Genomic DNA, 14,971 nt, shown 5'->3' with positions numbered 1-14,971 from the left:
AATGTAATGTACTCCATATATTATTGTTAGTTTGTATTATTATAAATTATTATTAGTTATTACTATTGGTTTGAATCAGTCTTGGAAGACATAATATGTAACTTGTTCCTTTTATCGAATCTATCGTACAAAAGTAATTATCGCAAGGCGACAAACTTCGAGAGAGCTCACGGTATTGACAACTTCTCTTTAGTTGACTTTCAGTACTTCCACGAAACGATCGTTATTGCAGAAATCTTTGTACGTATGTTCGTAATGCAGCTTCAAATCAGAATACTTGTTAGTAAAAAATTTTATGTACTCGGGGTGAGTGGAATCAACTTCCACGAGGAGACGTCCGCCAGGTTTCAACGCCTTAGCGGAATATCTTAGGAGTGGTTTAATGACTTTCAGCCCATCGTCACCACCATCCAACGCCCTGAGATCCTCATAGCTGCGTGAAAGATACATTATTCGTTATTCATGCTGGTCTAGTCGCTGAAACTTTTGCGACGACTTTGTACGTTACATTTTTATCTCAGGCTCCAGATCCAGTATTTTCTTCGTCGGTACGTATGGTGGATTACTGACTACAAAGTCAAACTGCTTCGAATTCAAATCCATCTTACCGGCACCGTTCGACATGCTCGTAACTTCGACAGTAGCGTCCGGCTTCAGGGTTGCGTGTATCACTGCGATTTGATCCATCAAGTTCAGTTGGCTGCGATTCGTCATGGTCAAGTCGCAAGCGTGCGGACTAGCGTCGATCGCTGTGCACTTTATCTAGATAAAAGTACGCGTCCGCTTCTAGTTTATCAGCGGCGTCATCATAGCGCATCGTGTGCACTCGTTTGCACAACGGTCTTCATACATTTTTGCTGGTGTCGTCAGGAGCGCATCAAACGGTCAAACAATTGTGCGCCGTTGTTCACAGTCTTGCGTGATAAGCGATTGTGACAAGAGCCAAGATGACAGTATACGATGTCAATATTGACTTTCTTTATTATACTCTTATCTGACATTCTGATAAGAATATAAAGAAGATACTTACATTTTTCTCAGAATGTTCTGTGGCAGCTGCGATGTCGGATTATTGCCTCATTTATTTATTGTCACGTCATCAGCTCCTGTCACGAACAATTACCAGGCAAGCTCTCGTGTGATGATTTGATACGTTCCCAATTCCACCGGCCAAAATGTGTGGAAATCATTGTGCAAACGAGTGTACCTTTTTACAAGCGTGAGCAAGCGCCAGCGATATAGCGCCTGAGCCGCAACCAATCTCTAAAATCTCGCAGTTCTCAAGTGGCGACGAGTTTAGTCTCTTCAGGACGAAATCCACCAGTATCTCTGTCTCCGGGCGAGGTATAAAGACTGGTGGCACCAGTTTCACGGTAATGTCCCGAAAGTCCCACTCGCCAATAATGTACTGCACTGGCATCCTGTGAGGATCTGGCGTTTATGAGTGAGCATGAAGGATCCCATACGAATAGATGACAACAAGATGAAATACATTTTCATCTCGACGGGACCAAGATGAAAAATTCATCCCCTACCTCGACAATCGGCACTCGCACAGCGATTCCAATTCCTCGATCTGGCTCGCGTTGAATTTGTCGTTTCTCATGTTAAAAACATCTAACGTCTACAAGAAAAAAGAGAGGATATTAGGACAATTCCTTCCCCACCTCTGCTACTATAATGATGGAGACGGTATTAAATTTTCGTATCAGTTTATCGGATCTTGAGCAGTTCCCCGTCTCTTAAAGAGGTGGATTTCTCAAGTTTGAATTTCTTAAATAATCTAAGAACAAAAATCCCAAAAATAAAATAAGAACAGAAAAAAAATCTAAAAACAATACAATACTTATGGAACAGTAAGCCTTGTAGCAATCAAGCGTTACAAGTTTGCGCGCCAATAATATGTTGAAATGCCACTATGACGCATATATCAATTTAATTGGCAACAAAGTCCACACAGCAAATATGCTTAATGTACGCTCGCGAATGAAAGAATAGTGGTCGATACCTTCCTGGTTCCTACAATGTGCGCTACTATGTGCTCTATCGACTCTACCGGCTCCGGTATGCCCTCGGCCTCAAATCGACGACTCCATTGATCGATAATGTCGCCGATTGTACTTCCACACGCGTTTGAAGCGATCGAGCGTTGCACCGGCTGTCTTGACGGAACAACGTTGAGTTGTTTGGCCGTCGCACTGAGATTCTCGATAACATTGGTACTATTACTCGTCAAGCGCTGCAAGGACGTGAAAACAAGCGTCTTGTTGGAAATAGCACGCGTCCCTAAAATGCCACGACACCACATGCCTGTCCTGTTAGACAGAAGCTGCGAGTGAGCGAGACGCTTTGCTGACGCAGTGCCATCAACTGATGGGCACGCCAGTAATTACATGATATCTCGACCTCGGCTGCGCGCGAGAGCTGCTGCCAGCTGGTGGGGACGTTGTTTGAACGTTGTTTATCGACGATCATGAAGAACGGTATCGTTCGATCGAGAGAAGAAGACGGACGATAACCATTGGAACGGCATTGGAGCAAGATATTGCAAATTCAGAGAGTGATAGAATTCAATACTCGCATACAATAAGTTGCAAAACAATAGTTTTCGAGAAGGATATCAGAAAAACAAATATGTGAACTTGCAGCCCAGTGCTTGCACTGCTAAAATAGTCGCACTGTCCTCGCCAAGGTATTCTTGATGTTTTTTAACACACTGCAACAACCAACTGACTGATTATTTAATCACGGCACACCGTGATATCATCGTGCTGTACCTGCCGAAGCTACACCCGGCCCGATTCAGCGCCTTCAAGACGCAGCGATACAACCGAATCTCGAACCGACCGATGGTGAAGTCACTCTCACGCTCTCTCTCTCTCTCTCTCTCTCTCTCTCTCTCTCTCTCTCTCTCTCTCTCTCTGTCTCTAGGGCAAGCCAGAACGTGGCTGGCAGATCCAGAGTCAAAGACCTCGGCAGGTCGGCTTCAGAAGATGCCGCTACAGCTGTATTCTGCCGGTGGATCGAAAGGTCTCTTTATGCACGCATGCGCGGTTCGGGAATAGCTGTTTGGAAAAGAAGGGTGCTGGCTAACAGGCCGTTGTCTGGCCAAAGGCGCTAGCAGTTGCCACCGGCCCCGCTCTCCATCCGCTACCATGACAATTCTTCGTGTCGCACCGAGTGCACCGAATCGCGCAGTAACACGTTTAAAGAGCGTCGCTTGACGCCCGACTGATGTCCGCGGCCGCCGCGTCGCGCCGCGTCGCACCTCGAGCAGGTCGACCGAGATCCGGTCATCTCGGCTGGGCCGTCACGCTGCTGGAGTCGCAGCGCGATCCACGCGCGCCGACCAGGTAGGCCAGACGGGGACGGCCCCCCTGGGCGTGCTGCTGACTGTCAGCGGAGTGTTCGCGGAGCTGTCGCGGAGAACGAGGAAAAGCAGTGCAGAGGAGAGTCAGCGAGCAAACGAGCGCGCGAGCGTCCGGAGCGAGCACGCGTCGTGGGTGCTCTCTCTCGTGAATGACGGCTGTTGTGGTGGCGGTGTTGTTGTGACTCGCGTGTCTCGTCGACAGCCACACACGTTGGCTGTCAGTTCCGGAACAGATCGTGCACCGCGTACGAGCGGAACGCCCGCGGAAGGTGCGCGTCAGGGTACAGGCAGCTACATTCTCGCTCTTCTCGGGGTCGATCGATGCGCCTCGTCGAACCCACGTAGGTAAGGCGCCCCGCCGCTCCTCTCAGACGTCTAGCCGCGATTTCGAGTGCGCTCTCTCTCTCTCTCTCTCTCTCTCTCTCTCTCTCTCTCTCTCTCTCTCTCTCTCTCTCTCTCTCTCTTATTCTCTCTCTCTCCCTCCTCTCTCTTTCTCTCTCTCTCTCTCTCTCTCGCTCTGTCGTCTGTCCTCTCTCCTCCCCTTCTCTCTCTCTCTCTCTCTCTCTCACACACGCACACCTTCTCCCCGTAAAAAATAAAAGTGCCGCGTGCATTCGGAACAAAGTGCAAAGCTGAAGGAGCGTACGCGGCATCGATCGCGGGCGAGACGGTTGAGACGGTTTTCTCGGCTCGGCTCGGGAGGTGAAAAGTGTGGCCGCCTGCTGCGAAAAATTCAGCGAGTTGCGAGAAGCTCAGCGGGTCGACCCGATGACCTGCGCCGGGGATTTTCTCTCGTGAGAGATGTGACGTCGAGACATTTAGGTACTCGGGACTCGAACGGTATCGATATACTACCATTCGGACGACTGGTCGGAAAAGTCGGGATCTTTCTTCACCGCGAAATCCTGGCGGCCTGCGGGCAGCTTCCGGCGCGAGAGTTCACGCTGCGATGCGAAAATGCACGCGAAAATTGTAACGCGCCGCATCGCGGTGCATCGATCGTGAGTTGTCGGGGTGGTCGGAGGATTTTCGGGAACGGCGTGGTCGAGAACGAGCGCGACCGTAAAACTCACCGGCTCGGCCGCGACCGTTGGTTGCGCGAAATCGATCGACGGCACGCGTGCAGCTTCGCCGTAGACTCAACAGAATTTCCCGAGGTGCCCTTAAGCGAAGGGGAAGGAGGAGCGAGGGGCAAGGCGTGATGGAAAAGCCAACGCGTGTCGTTATGCTGCGCCGGCATGCTAATAGCGCCGGCTCGATGCTCTAATGTGCATCTACTGCTCGTGCGAGCGAGGAAGAGAGAGAGAGAGAGAGAGAGAGAGAGAGAGAGAGAGAGAGGGAGAGGGAGAGAGAGAGAGAGAGAGAGAGAGATCGGAATAATAGCACGCGTCGCGCGCGTTTGTCCGTATAAATATTTATCTTACCGCAGATTTATCGTGCGTTTCCCTCCGCACGCGGGAATGCGATAATTCAATGACGTAAAATCGACGTTTGCGTAACGCGCTCCGCGTGCTCCGATTATGTTCGAATTCCCTTCTCGCGTCAGAGGCCGCGCGGGCATTTATATGCGGAAACGCAGCATTGCAACCGGCTGAAATGTGTGTCGCGCTAATAACAGCCCGTTTAATTGTGGCCTTTCTAGTTTTCTCGTAGACACGCTCTCGTAGCGCCAAGGACGACCGCGACTGTGATTTCTTTAAAATACGAGTAACAGGTGCGAAGGATCTCTCGACGTGTGTATCTCTCTACGTGTGCGTGTCGATATCGCTGGCGGGGTGTATCCGAAGAATACCCAGGCTTCTTCGACTAATTGAATGGCGAAACTGAGGACGGTCGACCGTCGCTCCAATCAACTTGATTTTCACGCGACAAGGAATACGTGCGTGTCAATAATCGCAAAGATAACCGGCGTGCGGTTCGATAATGCACAACTCCGACAACTTTCTTATCTGGCTGATTCCGCAGCCGTCACGCGACGCGACGGGAATGCAGGAGGGCGTTTCGCGCGAGAACTCGCGCGGCGTCTCGAAAAAGGAAAAGAGAGAAGAGAAAGAAAAATGAAGAAAAACAAAAATCCCTCCGTTTCGCTCGGTGTGAGTCCGAGCGATCTCGCGCAATCGCGAACGACAGAGGGGGAGAGAGAGAGAGAGAGAGAGAAAGGGGGAGGGGAGAAAGCACGCATACGCCGAACGATCAACGTTCTCGTCTCGTTTCTTTCGCCCATGCCGTCATCGGCGTAACGAACAAGAAGGCGGCATCGCGCGCGAGAACTCGCAGCCGCCGCCCCGTTTCCGCATACCTCGCGGTATCGAGTGCCGGAAGCGTCCGGCCATGAAGAAGCAGTTCGGTTCACGCCCTTGCGTGTGCGCGTCATATCCGGGCGACCTCCAGCCGCGCGCGACTGCTGCTGATTGTGCGTGCGTGCGTGCGTGCGTGCGTGCGTGCGTGCGTGCGTGCGTGCGTGCGTGCGCGGCGGCGAGTTCAATGTCGAGGATGTCCCGGGCGAATGCATTATCGGCGCGATTCTCTTCGCGCCGAGGCCGGCGTGATTTTTGCGTGCGATCGAGCGCGACACGCGCGAACGGAAGTCGCGCGATCTTCAGGTTCATCCCCCGGGGGCGTCACCCCGATCGACCTCGTCGTAACGTTTCTGTCTGAATGAATTACAGGACACGATCCCGAGAGCAACTCGATGTACGCCGCGCCGTGGTCGCTCGATAAGGTGCACTGGTGCGCTTCAGGGCGAGCCGGAGCAGCGTTGGCAGTCTCGTCGGACGAGGAGGGTCGTCCGGCCCGGGACGAATTGTGACAGACGGCCACTTCACGAGGCGCAAGTGCCGGCAACTCTCCGACGACGAGAGGGCGATGCGACGGCGACGTGCCGCCGCCTCGCACGATTAATAATTCGCGCGCGCGAGCGCGCGCGCGCGCGCGCGGGCGCGCGAGCGAGCGCGCCAGCCTCGGTCGCTCGCGCGAGCGAGTCGCGCACACACCCTCGCCGATTGTTTCGATGGACGGTGCTGATCGCGGGGTGCTACACGGTGCACGTGCATACACATATATGTGCCACGAGGTGCGAGAGATCGACTGTCCGCGATTGCGCGTAGGACCACGAGCGCGTACGAGCAATCGAGAAACGAGATATCGTATGCTATCTCTTTCTCGCGTTCGGCTTGGGACGTTTAGCGTGTGAGAAGATGTTCAACTTTATGAAGAAGGCCGCGGAGAAGGACGACAAGGAGAAGCGGAAGCGCGAGAAGAAGGAGCGGAAGGATGTCAAGAAGCGCGATCGCAGCAGCATGTCCGCGGAGGAACTCCTGCGATTGGACGAGGTGAGAGAGAGAGAGAGAGAGAGAGAGAGAGAGAGAGCGCGCGCGGGGAACCGGAGACGATCCCTATCCCTTTTCCGCCCTTCTCCTCTGGACGAGTCGACACCGAGAGCGTGGTGTCCTTACACTCTGCGATTCGCAATCGCAAGTCCTTCGGCCCTTCTTTCGGCCTGGATGTCGAACGCGTAAACGTGTAAATCTTGTGTGTAACTTGGTTAACGCGCGCTCGTCCGGTGACACAATCCGGTGGGTTTATTACGCTGATATTGCCTGTGATTCATAAGCTGTTGATATCGATATCTCGTTTGGACGTATTTGTCGCCGATATTCCTTTATTTATCGTCGATAAATGCGCCGTTAAACAACGCTCCGCCGGATAACAACGCACGTGGCACGAGCGAAACCTTACGTATATAATAGAAAACAATTAAAAAAAGAAATCGACTATAAAATAGAAAACGCCCTGTTCGCTCACGTGCTCTCCTCCTTCAGGTCGTTAGCAAAAGATGCCGCGAAAAATACAACATGTCGCGCTTTTCCGCCGCTTTTCCACCGGTGAGATCGACGGGCCCCGCCCGAGAGGATTTTTCCCCTAGAGGCGGTCACGTCGCAGAACCGAAAGGTTAAGACAAGATTGTATCTTGAGACACGTGTCCTTGTCTTTTTCCGTAGATTCGGTATTGTCGGTTGGATGTGGTCTCGCGCGATAAGAAGTACCGGCCGTATCTGCGCCCGTTGTACATTTACGAAGTAAGAACAGCAAGATTATGCTCCACGTGCGACATTGTACGGACCACGCGTCGTCCGCGCACTGCATTATTCAAGAAACAAAGGCAGACAAACAAGAGACCCTTCTGCCGGGCCGCTGTAGATTCTCGGGATCGCGGTCTCGAATTGCGCGTGGGAGATTTATTTTCATTAAGATCGACGCGCTTGGTCCGCAGGTTCGTAGGTCGCTGAAGATCCCCGGCCGGCGGAAGGAGAAAGAGAAACTGCCGAGTGGCATCACCGCGGATTACAGCGCCTCGTTTTTCGCGCATCTCGACCGCGACCTCCTGGACGCCACGCAGAATACGTCGGGCCCGGGCTCGACGATCAGCGCCGGCACCAGCTGGACCACCAGGACGCCCGACGGGCTCACCCAGAGTGACTCGTCGGAGGCGTCTCTCACCTCTCTGACAACGACCACAACTACATCCTCAACGACGACGACACACGTCGGAGGAGGAGGAGGCGGCGGCGGCGGTCAGTCCGGCAAAAACCTACCCCCGTTGCCGCCGAAACCACCCAAGCGGGGAATCCTCAAGGGGCCCCGTTTGAGCGTCAACAACGCCGCAGCGAGTGTGCTCTCGGAGGAGAACGTGCTGCCGAACGGCACCGAGACGAGTTACCAGGAGGCCAGCAATCTGCTGGTGAGGAACACCCTGCAGAACGAAGTGATCGCCTACCAGAACGTGCCGGCGCACCTCAACAGCGTCCTCAGCAAGGACGAGATCTGCAGCGAGGAGGAGACGCTCTGCCAGGCCACGTGGCGCGTCAGCGCGCAGCAGCAACAGTCAGCGGTGCAGCAGCATTACCAGCAGCAGCAGCAGCAGCAGCAGCAGCAGCAGCAGCAACAACAGCAGCAGCAGCAGCAGCAGCAGCAGCAGCAACACCAAATCGACGCTAAACTGTTGCAGGTTAGATAACGGTCCGACTTTCTCCCGCCGATCCGCGCATCGACGCCGGAGTGAAACCGCTTTATTACGTTTTCCGAGACGTCTCTCGCGTTACGAGATGCTGAGAATCGAGGCGGAGACGGCCGAGTTCGTGGAACATTGAACGGGCACGACGAACCGACGTTTCCCTGAAACGATCATTGAGCGAGCGAAAGCGAGCCTAGCATTTTTCCGCGCGTGCTCATCGCGAATGTCCTCCCCTCTTTCTCCCGCGCGCGCGCGATGATACAGATGACAGAAAGGATCGAATCGCGAATATTCCGATTTTGCTTTCAAACGTAGGAAACTCCAGCTCGTCGTGTTCTCCCCCCGCTTTCGTCTTGCTCCCGCGCGACGAAAGTGCGTTGTGAACGATTCTCACGTCATTCAAAATTACTTGGACGAGGATACGTCGACACGTCGACACGTCCAACTTGAAAGCGAACGACGGCGTACAATCGGTTGAAATTGACGAAGAACTGCGACACTGTCCCCCGCGACGAGTCTCCCGCAACGTGCGCGACATCCGACAGGAGAATTCGTCTGCTACCGATCCGGGTGGCAGGAGATCCTCTTTCCCGGATCGGAGACGAGTCGCGTTGCGGAACTCGCAAACGCCGGTGAAACGCAAGCTCTGCTCGTCGGCCGAGCCGACGGTACCGGTCAATCCAAACCTGAGACTCGTGCTACATCGCGAAATACCCTGTCGCCAAACACGCAGGTGGTCACCAGCGCCAGCCCGTCCGCGGACTCCTTAACGGACACGACAAACTCCAGTTTCGCGACGCCGCCGTTCAGCCTGTCACCGGTCGGCGAGTCCCAGGGTTTCTCGCGGTGGCGCTCGTCGGTCTCCTTCGAGGAGCAGGGCATCGAGCTGCAGCTCCCGGAGATCGTGCCTCTCGAGCTGCCCGAGCCCAGGGAGCTGACGATACAGAGGCAGCCACCGCCGCGGAATGACTTCGGCTTCTCCCTGCGCCGCGCCGTGATCGTCGAGCGAACGGCCAACGGCGTCACGCAGATGAGGCCGGTGATCTTCGCCGAGCCGGGCGCCCTGGTGCAGCACAACAACGACACGGGCCTCTTGCCCGGTGACAGACTGATCGAGGTCAATGGGATCAACGTGGACGACAAGTCGCGGGAGGAAATAATCGATCTGATCAAGAGCTCCGCTAGCAGTGTCACTGTGAAGGTAATCTCTCTTCGTTCCGGCACGCGTAATCTAGTCCGTAAATTCCCGCGCGATGTCTCGAGCGTGAAGACGCAAAATTGCGCGAGCGACCGTTTATCTCACACCTCGTGCCATTTCTCGCTGCGGCCCGTATCGATCGTTGCTTGACGGACGCGAACCATCCTCGTGAACGGACCTTTCTCCTCCCGGCGCGGGCGAGTGGAGCAACGGCGGGTTTATCAGCGCGAACGGTTCCGAATTCAATCGCGAATTCACTCTCTCCGGGTGAAGCTAGTAAACCTGAAGAATCGGGCAAGCTGAGACGCAACAACACTGCGTCGCAGTGGACATGTCTTAAAATCAATTATCAGCGGCGAGTAATTAGCTTATCGGCCGTTTTATTAGGCATGTGCTTCTTATCGCGCTCACAACGGTAGCCTTGAGAATTCTCGCGGAGAAAAGCGCTGGAAAGACTCGCGTAAATATCGTCTACAGCACACGGCAGAGGGAAATCCGCGTCGAACGTGGTGAAAGGCGCCGAGGAATCCTTAGGTCCCTCGGAGGTCACGGAAAGGAGACGAGATCGGGTGTCGTTTCGTAGGACTTTGACAATCAAATCCGTGGCTCGAATGCGACACAACGACGCGACGTTTCGCGCGGCACCTTTGCGCTCTGCGACAACGCTTGCACAACGCAGCAGAAGCGGCAGAAGTGGTCAGAAATGGCCGGTTCGTAATGCCTCGCGAGAATCGCTCCAATTGCGCACAACGAGGCATTTTGCGTTCCTCGGACGAGCGTCGAGTGTAAAACTGACAGAAATAAATAACCATTGTCGCCCTTTGCTCAACGCATTTCTTCAAGAGCCTGTCGCTTCGCCTCGCCTCGCCTCGCCTCGGAATCAGGTCGCGTTAATTGTCGATTACGCGGTTGATTGAAACGCGTGAAGATCGAAACGGTTTTCTCGGTCGCGCGCCTCCGTCGATTCCGCCTTCGACGCGTTGCGTCGTGTTTATTCGCGAGGCGAATAAAATTCGCGGCTGGCTCTTCTTCACGCGGTCGTGCAAACACGTGACAACACGGGACGCCAACGCGCGTTCTCCCGAGGCGAAGCGAAGCGAGCGTGCGAAAAGTGCGGACGAGCGCAGCACAGGCCCGGTGGTGTGTGATCGGCGTGCGACGTCGGCTGGTTCATTGCCACTGCTGGCAGCACAACGAATATAGCGGGATCGCGTGTGTGACTCACGGCCCGTAATAAAACTATACTCGGGGGGCGAGAGTGTCGCGTGAAAATAGCAGCCTTACCGAGAATCTGATCTGCCGGCCATCGCCAGGCATCTCGCGAAGGCGAGATGCAAATCTCAGCCTCGGGAGCGCGTCTCCCTGCGTCCGAGGACGCGGCAGAGAGAGCTCGAGGGATGTGGTGGTCGGAGAACGCGGGCGGAAAAGTAAAAGGGGCTCTCTCGGCGTGCGGGAGATGCCCGCGCGCGCGCGTCTGACCTTGCCCCGCAGCTGCGGAATGCTAAAAGTGCCAGCGTCTTCTCACTAGGTAGCAACAAAATATGTAATTCCGTCCGTCTCTCCCGTTCCGTTCTCTCCCTTTCACCGTGACTCGTGCGCGCGCGACTTTAATCTCCGGGGTGGAGATCGGAACGGCTGATCCGGAAATTTCGTGCATCGACGCGCTTGACGGAGCAGCGCGGGGGATCGATAGGCGGTGTTTAAATGCGAGACACGTGTGTCCGCGCGCGCGCGCGCGTTTATTGTGTCACCCTGAGGGGGCGTTTTCGCTCGCTCGGTAAACGAGCTCGGGAAAACGGGCGCGCGAGGAATGAATAGAATATAGGCTGAATAGATCGAGTCTCGTCTCCCTTCTCGTTCTACCTGGAAGCGAGCGAAAACCGCGTGGAAAGCCGAAAACGCTAGGCCTGCGAGAGGACCTGCAAGAGAAACGAGAGAGGAAATGAGCGTAAGAGCGGGGGAGGAGGACCTCCAGCGGAGGGGGAGTAACCGGATGCAATTCGCTCGCAAGCCGAGCGCGTTACACGCCCGCGGAGTGTGAATCGGCGAGATCCTTGGCGAGTTTTCAATGTGCGATGTGTGTTTCCGTTTTTTCGCGCTCTTTTTCCCCTCTCGGCGAGCGTCTCCCGCCGGCGCCGCTCGAAATCAAGAATAATCATGTGCACATGCGGACGGGAGTCTCGGGGCGTATCGAAGCGTGACGATGCTCAACTTCTTGAATTCGCAATTCTCTCGTTTATCATCGCGGAAACTCCTTCCTACTGAATGGCCACCGATGTAAGTGGGAAATGCCGGAGAAGCTCGTGTCTATCTGGTGTCGCGAGTCTCGATGTTATCGTACGTGAAAAAGGAAAGAGACAGACACACACACACACACACACACAGAGAGAGAGAGAGAGAGACCCGGTCCTCATCCTCCGCCTCTCTTTCCGCGGCGCAGCAACATCGGCAGAAGGAACGTGACGTGATTTACATACTTATGTATAGGTAACCCGTTGGCAGGCCCCTCTCGGTCAACATCCTGCTTCCTGTTCTCTGTACGTTGCACGAGCTCGGCCCCGATGTGTCGAGCCGCGTGTACGCACGTAAGTCGTGCGTATGCACGTGCCCGTTACACGCCCGATAGACGAAGTGCGCGTATCGAGCAGACACGTCGATAACAGGCGGTGCCGTTCGTAACGGTGATTAATGGGAATTAAACGGTCGGCCGAGATAGGGAGGGGACATATCGACATAGCGTTCTATGTGCATTTCGTATGTCTCCGTTAATCCTCCGATAGCGAGGATGGCGTCTCGAGACGAGACACGCGATCGTGTAAGAAAACTGTGAGAAGATCGATGCGTGAAATAAGTAATTTCGGAGCATCGAACGTACGTCCCAATTTTCCGGGCCAACTCAATGACGTCACGTCATTGACGCGATCTCACTCCCGTGCTGCAGCGTGACGCGGTTGACGACGCAAAAATATTGGTTCCGTCCGATAGACAAGAGAACGTGAGAAAGATAATTTAGCTTCTTCCCGAGAGGAAAGGTGGACAGTTTGTGCAACAAATCGCGAGAGATCTACCTCTCGTATCTACACGGATATCGCAGTGCGCGCTTTTAATTGCGTCTACTCGCCTGCGGTAAAAAATTGCGGTAAAAATCGCGTCAACATTCGCCGGGAATCTTACAAGGATCACGATCGCCCGGCGTGATGCGACACGACGGCTCAAGAGCGTGCGTGTTGTTGCGTGCGTATCACAATATTAACGTCGATTTCTCGTTGCAGGTGCAGCCGGTCGCCGAGCTGTCGGAATTGTCGAGACGCGGCGGCTGTGACGGGCGTCAAGTCGAATTGGCACCTGCAAATATTCGCGGCGGCACGCTCCGCCGATCCGGCAGCCTGCGGTTTCATCAAAATACAGTAAGCCTGCCTCTACTTCGCATCGACGCGCTTAGAACTTAGACGCTATCAGTCCAATCCAAGTCGAGCCGCAGACTCCGCGGAGTAGAGTAAGTGGAATTTCCGAGCGGATGACGCGAGAATAGCTCTGCACGCTCAGAGCGGAAAGGAATTGAAGGATTACTCGTAGACTTATATCATTCAAGCTCTCGCTGTCGCAATCCCGCCACACTTCAACTACCAATCATCCATTCACGTAGGGAAGCCTCTCTCTCTCTCTCTCTCTCTCTCTCTCTCTCTCTCTCTCTCTCTCTCCCTCTCCCTCTCCTCTATTCACTCTGTAAACTCCTGCAGCACTTCTCGCATAGACAATAACACGCGTCACATGCGCGCGAAGAGTTCACGAAAAGCAGGACGACGAGAGCGAGTAGCATAAAAAGCAAGTGCGAAAAAAGAAAAATACAGGCGATTCGACGCGGGAGTCGAAATGTAAAAACGACACAAAGGGCACCGCGAGATGCAACGGCGAGCGTGCGGCGCGGCGGGGCTGCAGTGCGATGAGGTAGAAAGGAGATAGGAAGACAATAGCAGAGACGCTCACTTTCCACCCACATTCTCTAGAGCGGCGCGGTGGCATAGCAATCGCATAACGGTACATCTGCTTCGACTGCTTCGTACCGTAATACCTCGTTTCCGCCGAACTTCGAGCTGTAATCTAGCTGGTGGTATGGGCGTAACTCGTTGCTCGGGGCAATGCCATCTGTCACGTGGCTAATTTATCACAATCCACGTGTATCGCGTAAAACACAAGCCGCGAGAGGCGATTATTACATCGACGTCATTCGAAAGCAGTCTCGAGGACTTGGAACGCAATTCGCGCGCGCGCGCGCGCGATGCGAAATCGACGCTCGATATAAGCAGAATCGAACAATACGGGCACACACTCGCATTGTTCCACGCGCTCGACAGAAGTCCACTTTTATCCCGCGACCTCGCCGCTGCTCGAGAGCTTGCGGGCTTTCGAGCTGCCTTCGTTAAATTAAACTGTCGCACGACATAATTGTCGCGTTCCCGCTCGGTATCGCGACAAGATCGAAGCACCGTCTGACAACTCGACAACCCGGCCCGGGAATCGTGCGGTTTCTGAATTCTTTAGTACAACAAAGAGCCGTGTCGCGATTCGTATCATATGAATCATCAACGCGTGTATTACATTTATGCGCGTAACTGGCCCCAGGCACCCAGAAATACGTGATACCGAAGGTAAGAGTTTTCCACGAGTGGAAAAGCAGTGGAAGCACGCTTGAACGTTATCGCGAACTCTTCGTCATATATCGCGACCTTTGTCTCTTGGTAGTAATTACAAAAGCGAGATAACATTTGCCTAACCTTGTCACACATGCGTACATGCCTTTATACGTTCCTCCTATCCCACCTAAAACCTACACAAAACGGTTTATCTTCGTAAAGAGAGTCTGGCAATTTTTTTCGGTGAAATCAGTTCTACGTGAGCTTTTTCAATCTCAAAACGCGCGAATCTCAAAAGTTGAAATGAAATTGCCGATATCACTGAGACGACACAGATATGTGAAACGAGCAGGAACCGACGTCGAGAGAGAGGGAGAGACGCCCATCTCGTCGCTCGCACTGCGCAATTTATATCCATTTGACGTGAGCAACGACGTGTCGTAATTGGCAATTAGTTGTAACAAAGTGCGACTTGTGTCGCTGTTAAAACGCACAGCGAAATGAACCGCGGTCTGGTCTGTACTGGCGGTCGGTAAAACTGACACAGTACAGCAGAATAGCAGGAGAACGTGCTGCCGGCGTGCCGCTGTGGAGAGCAGCGTGAAACCGAGAGCAGCGGTGCGATTCCGTTCCGACAGAAGCGCCAAAATCGGCGAAACTTTCGTCGCTAAAATCGCCCAGCCGGACGAAAATCCTAGAACATTCACGCAATACACTCGCAGGATCACGCGGCTCTCACACAAGGAAGCGTACAA

At 53.9% G+C, this 14,971-nt stretch overlaps 2 protein-coding genes across 2 annotated transcripts in view; one reads left to right on the top strand and one right to left on the bottom strand.

Moving 5' to 3' along the window:
• Positions 1 to 96: 96 nt before the first annotated feature.
• HemK1 (HemK methyltransferase 1) lies at positions 97 to 2,386 on the bottom strand. The gene is made up of 5 exons (XM_011155216.3): positions 2,009 to 2,386; positions 1,536 to 1,624; positions 1,208 to 1,421; positions 509 to 762; positions 97 to 433 (listed from the first exon to the last, which is right to left on the bottom strand). The coding sequence occupies exons 1-5, from the start codon at positions 2,306 to 2,308 to the stop codon at positions 190 to 192; spliced, it is 1,101 nt and encodes a 366-aa protein (XP_011153518.1). The 5' UTR covers positions 2,309 to 2,386; the 3' UTR covers positions 97 to 189.
• A 3,936-nt stretch (positions 2,387 to 6,322) lies between these two features.
• LOC105191674 (Myosin heavy chain-like) overlaps positions 6,323 to 14,971 on the top strand; it is a 51,854-nt gene continuing 43,205 nt past the window's right edge. The window contains exons 1-4 of the mRNA XM_025301969.1: positions 6,323 to 6,702; positions 7,644 to 8,378; positions 9,118 to 9,585; positions 12,855 to 12,989. Coding sequence (XP_025157754.1) covers positions 6,568 to 6,702; positions 7,644 to 8,378; positions 9,118 to 9,585; positions 12,855 to 12,989 — 1,473 coding nt within the window. The 5' untranslated portion in view covers positions 6,323 to 6,567. The remainder of the gene's footprint in view (positions 6,703 to 7,643; positions 8,379 to 9,117; positions 9,586 to 12,854; positions 12,990 to 14,971) is intronic.

The sequence above is a fragment of the Harpegnathos saltator genome, unplaced genomic scaffold (genome assembly GCF_003227715.2).
Source record: "Harpegnathos saltator strain DR-91 unplaced genomic scaffold, Hsal_v8.6 scaffold460, whole genome shotgun sequence".
NCBI classification, from domain to species: Eukaryota; Metazoa; Arthropoda; class Insecta; order Hymenoptera; family Formicidae; genus Harpegnathos; species Harpegnathos saltator.
Note: the sequence above shows the minus strand (reverse complement) of the source record. Positions and strands in the feature narration are given on the sequence as shown.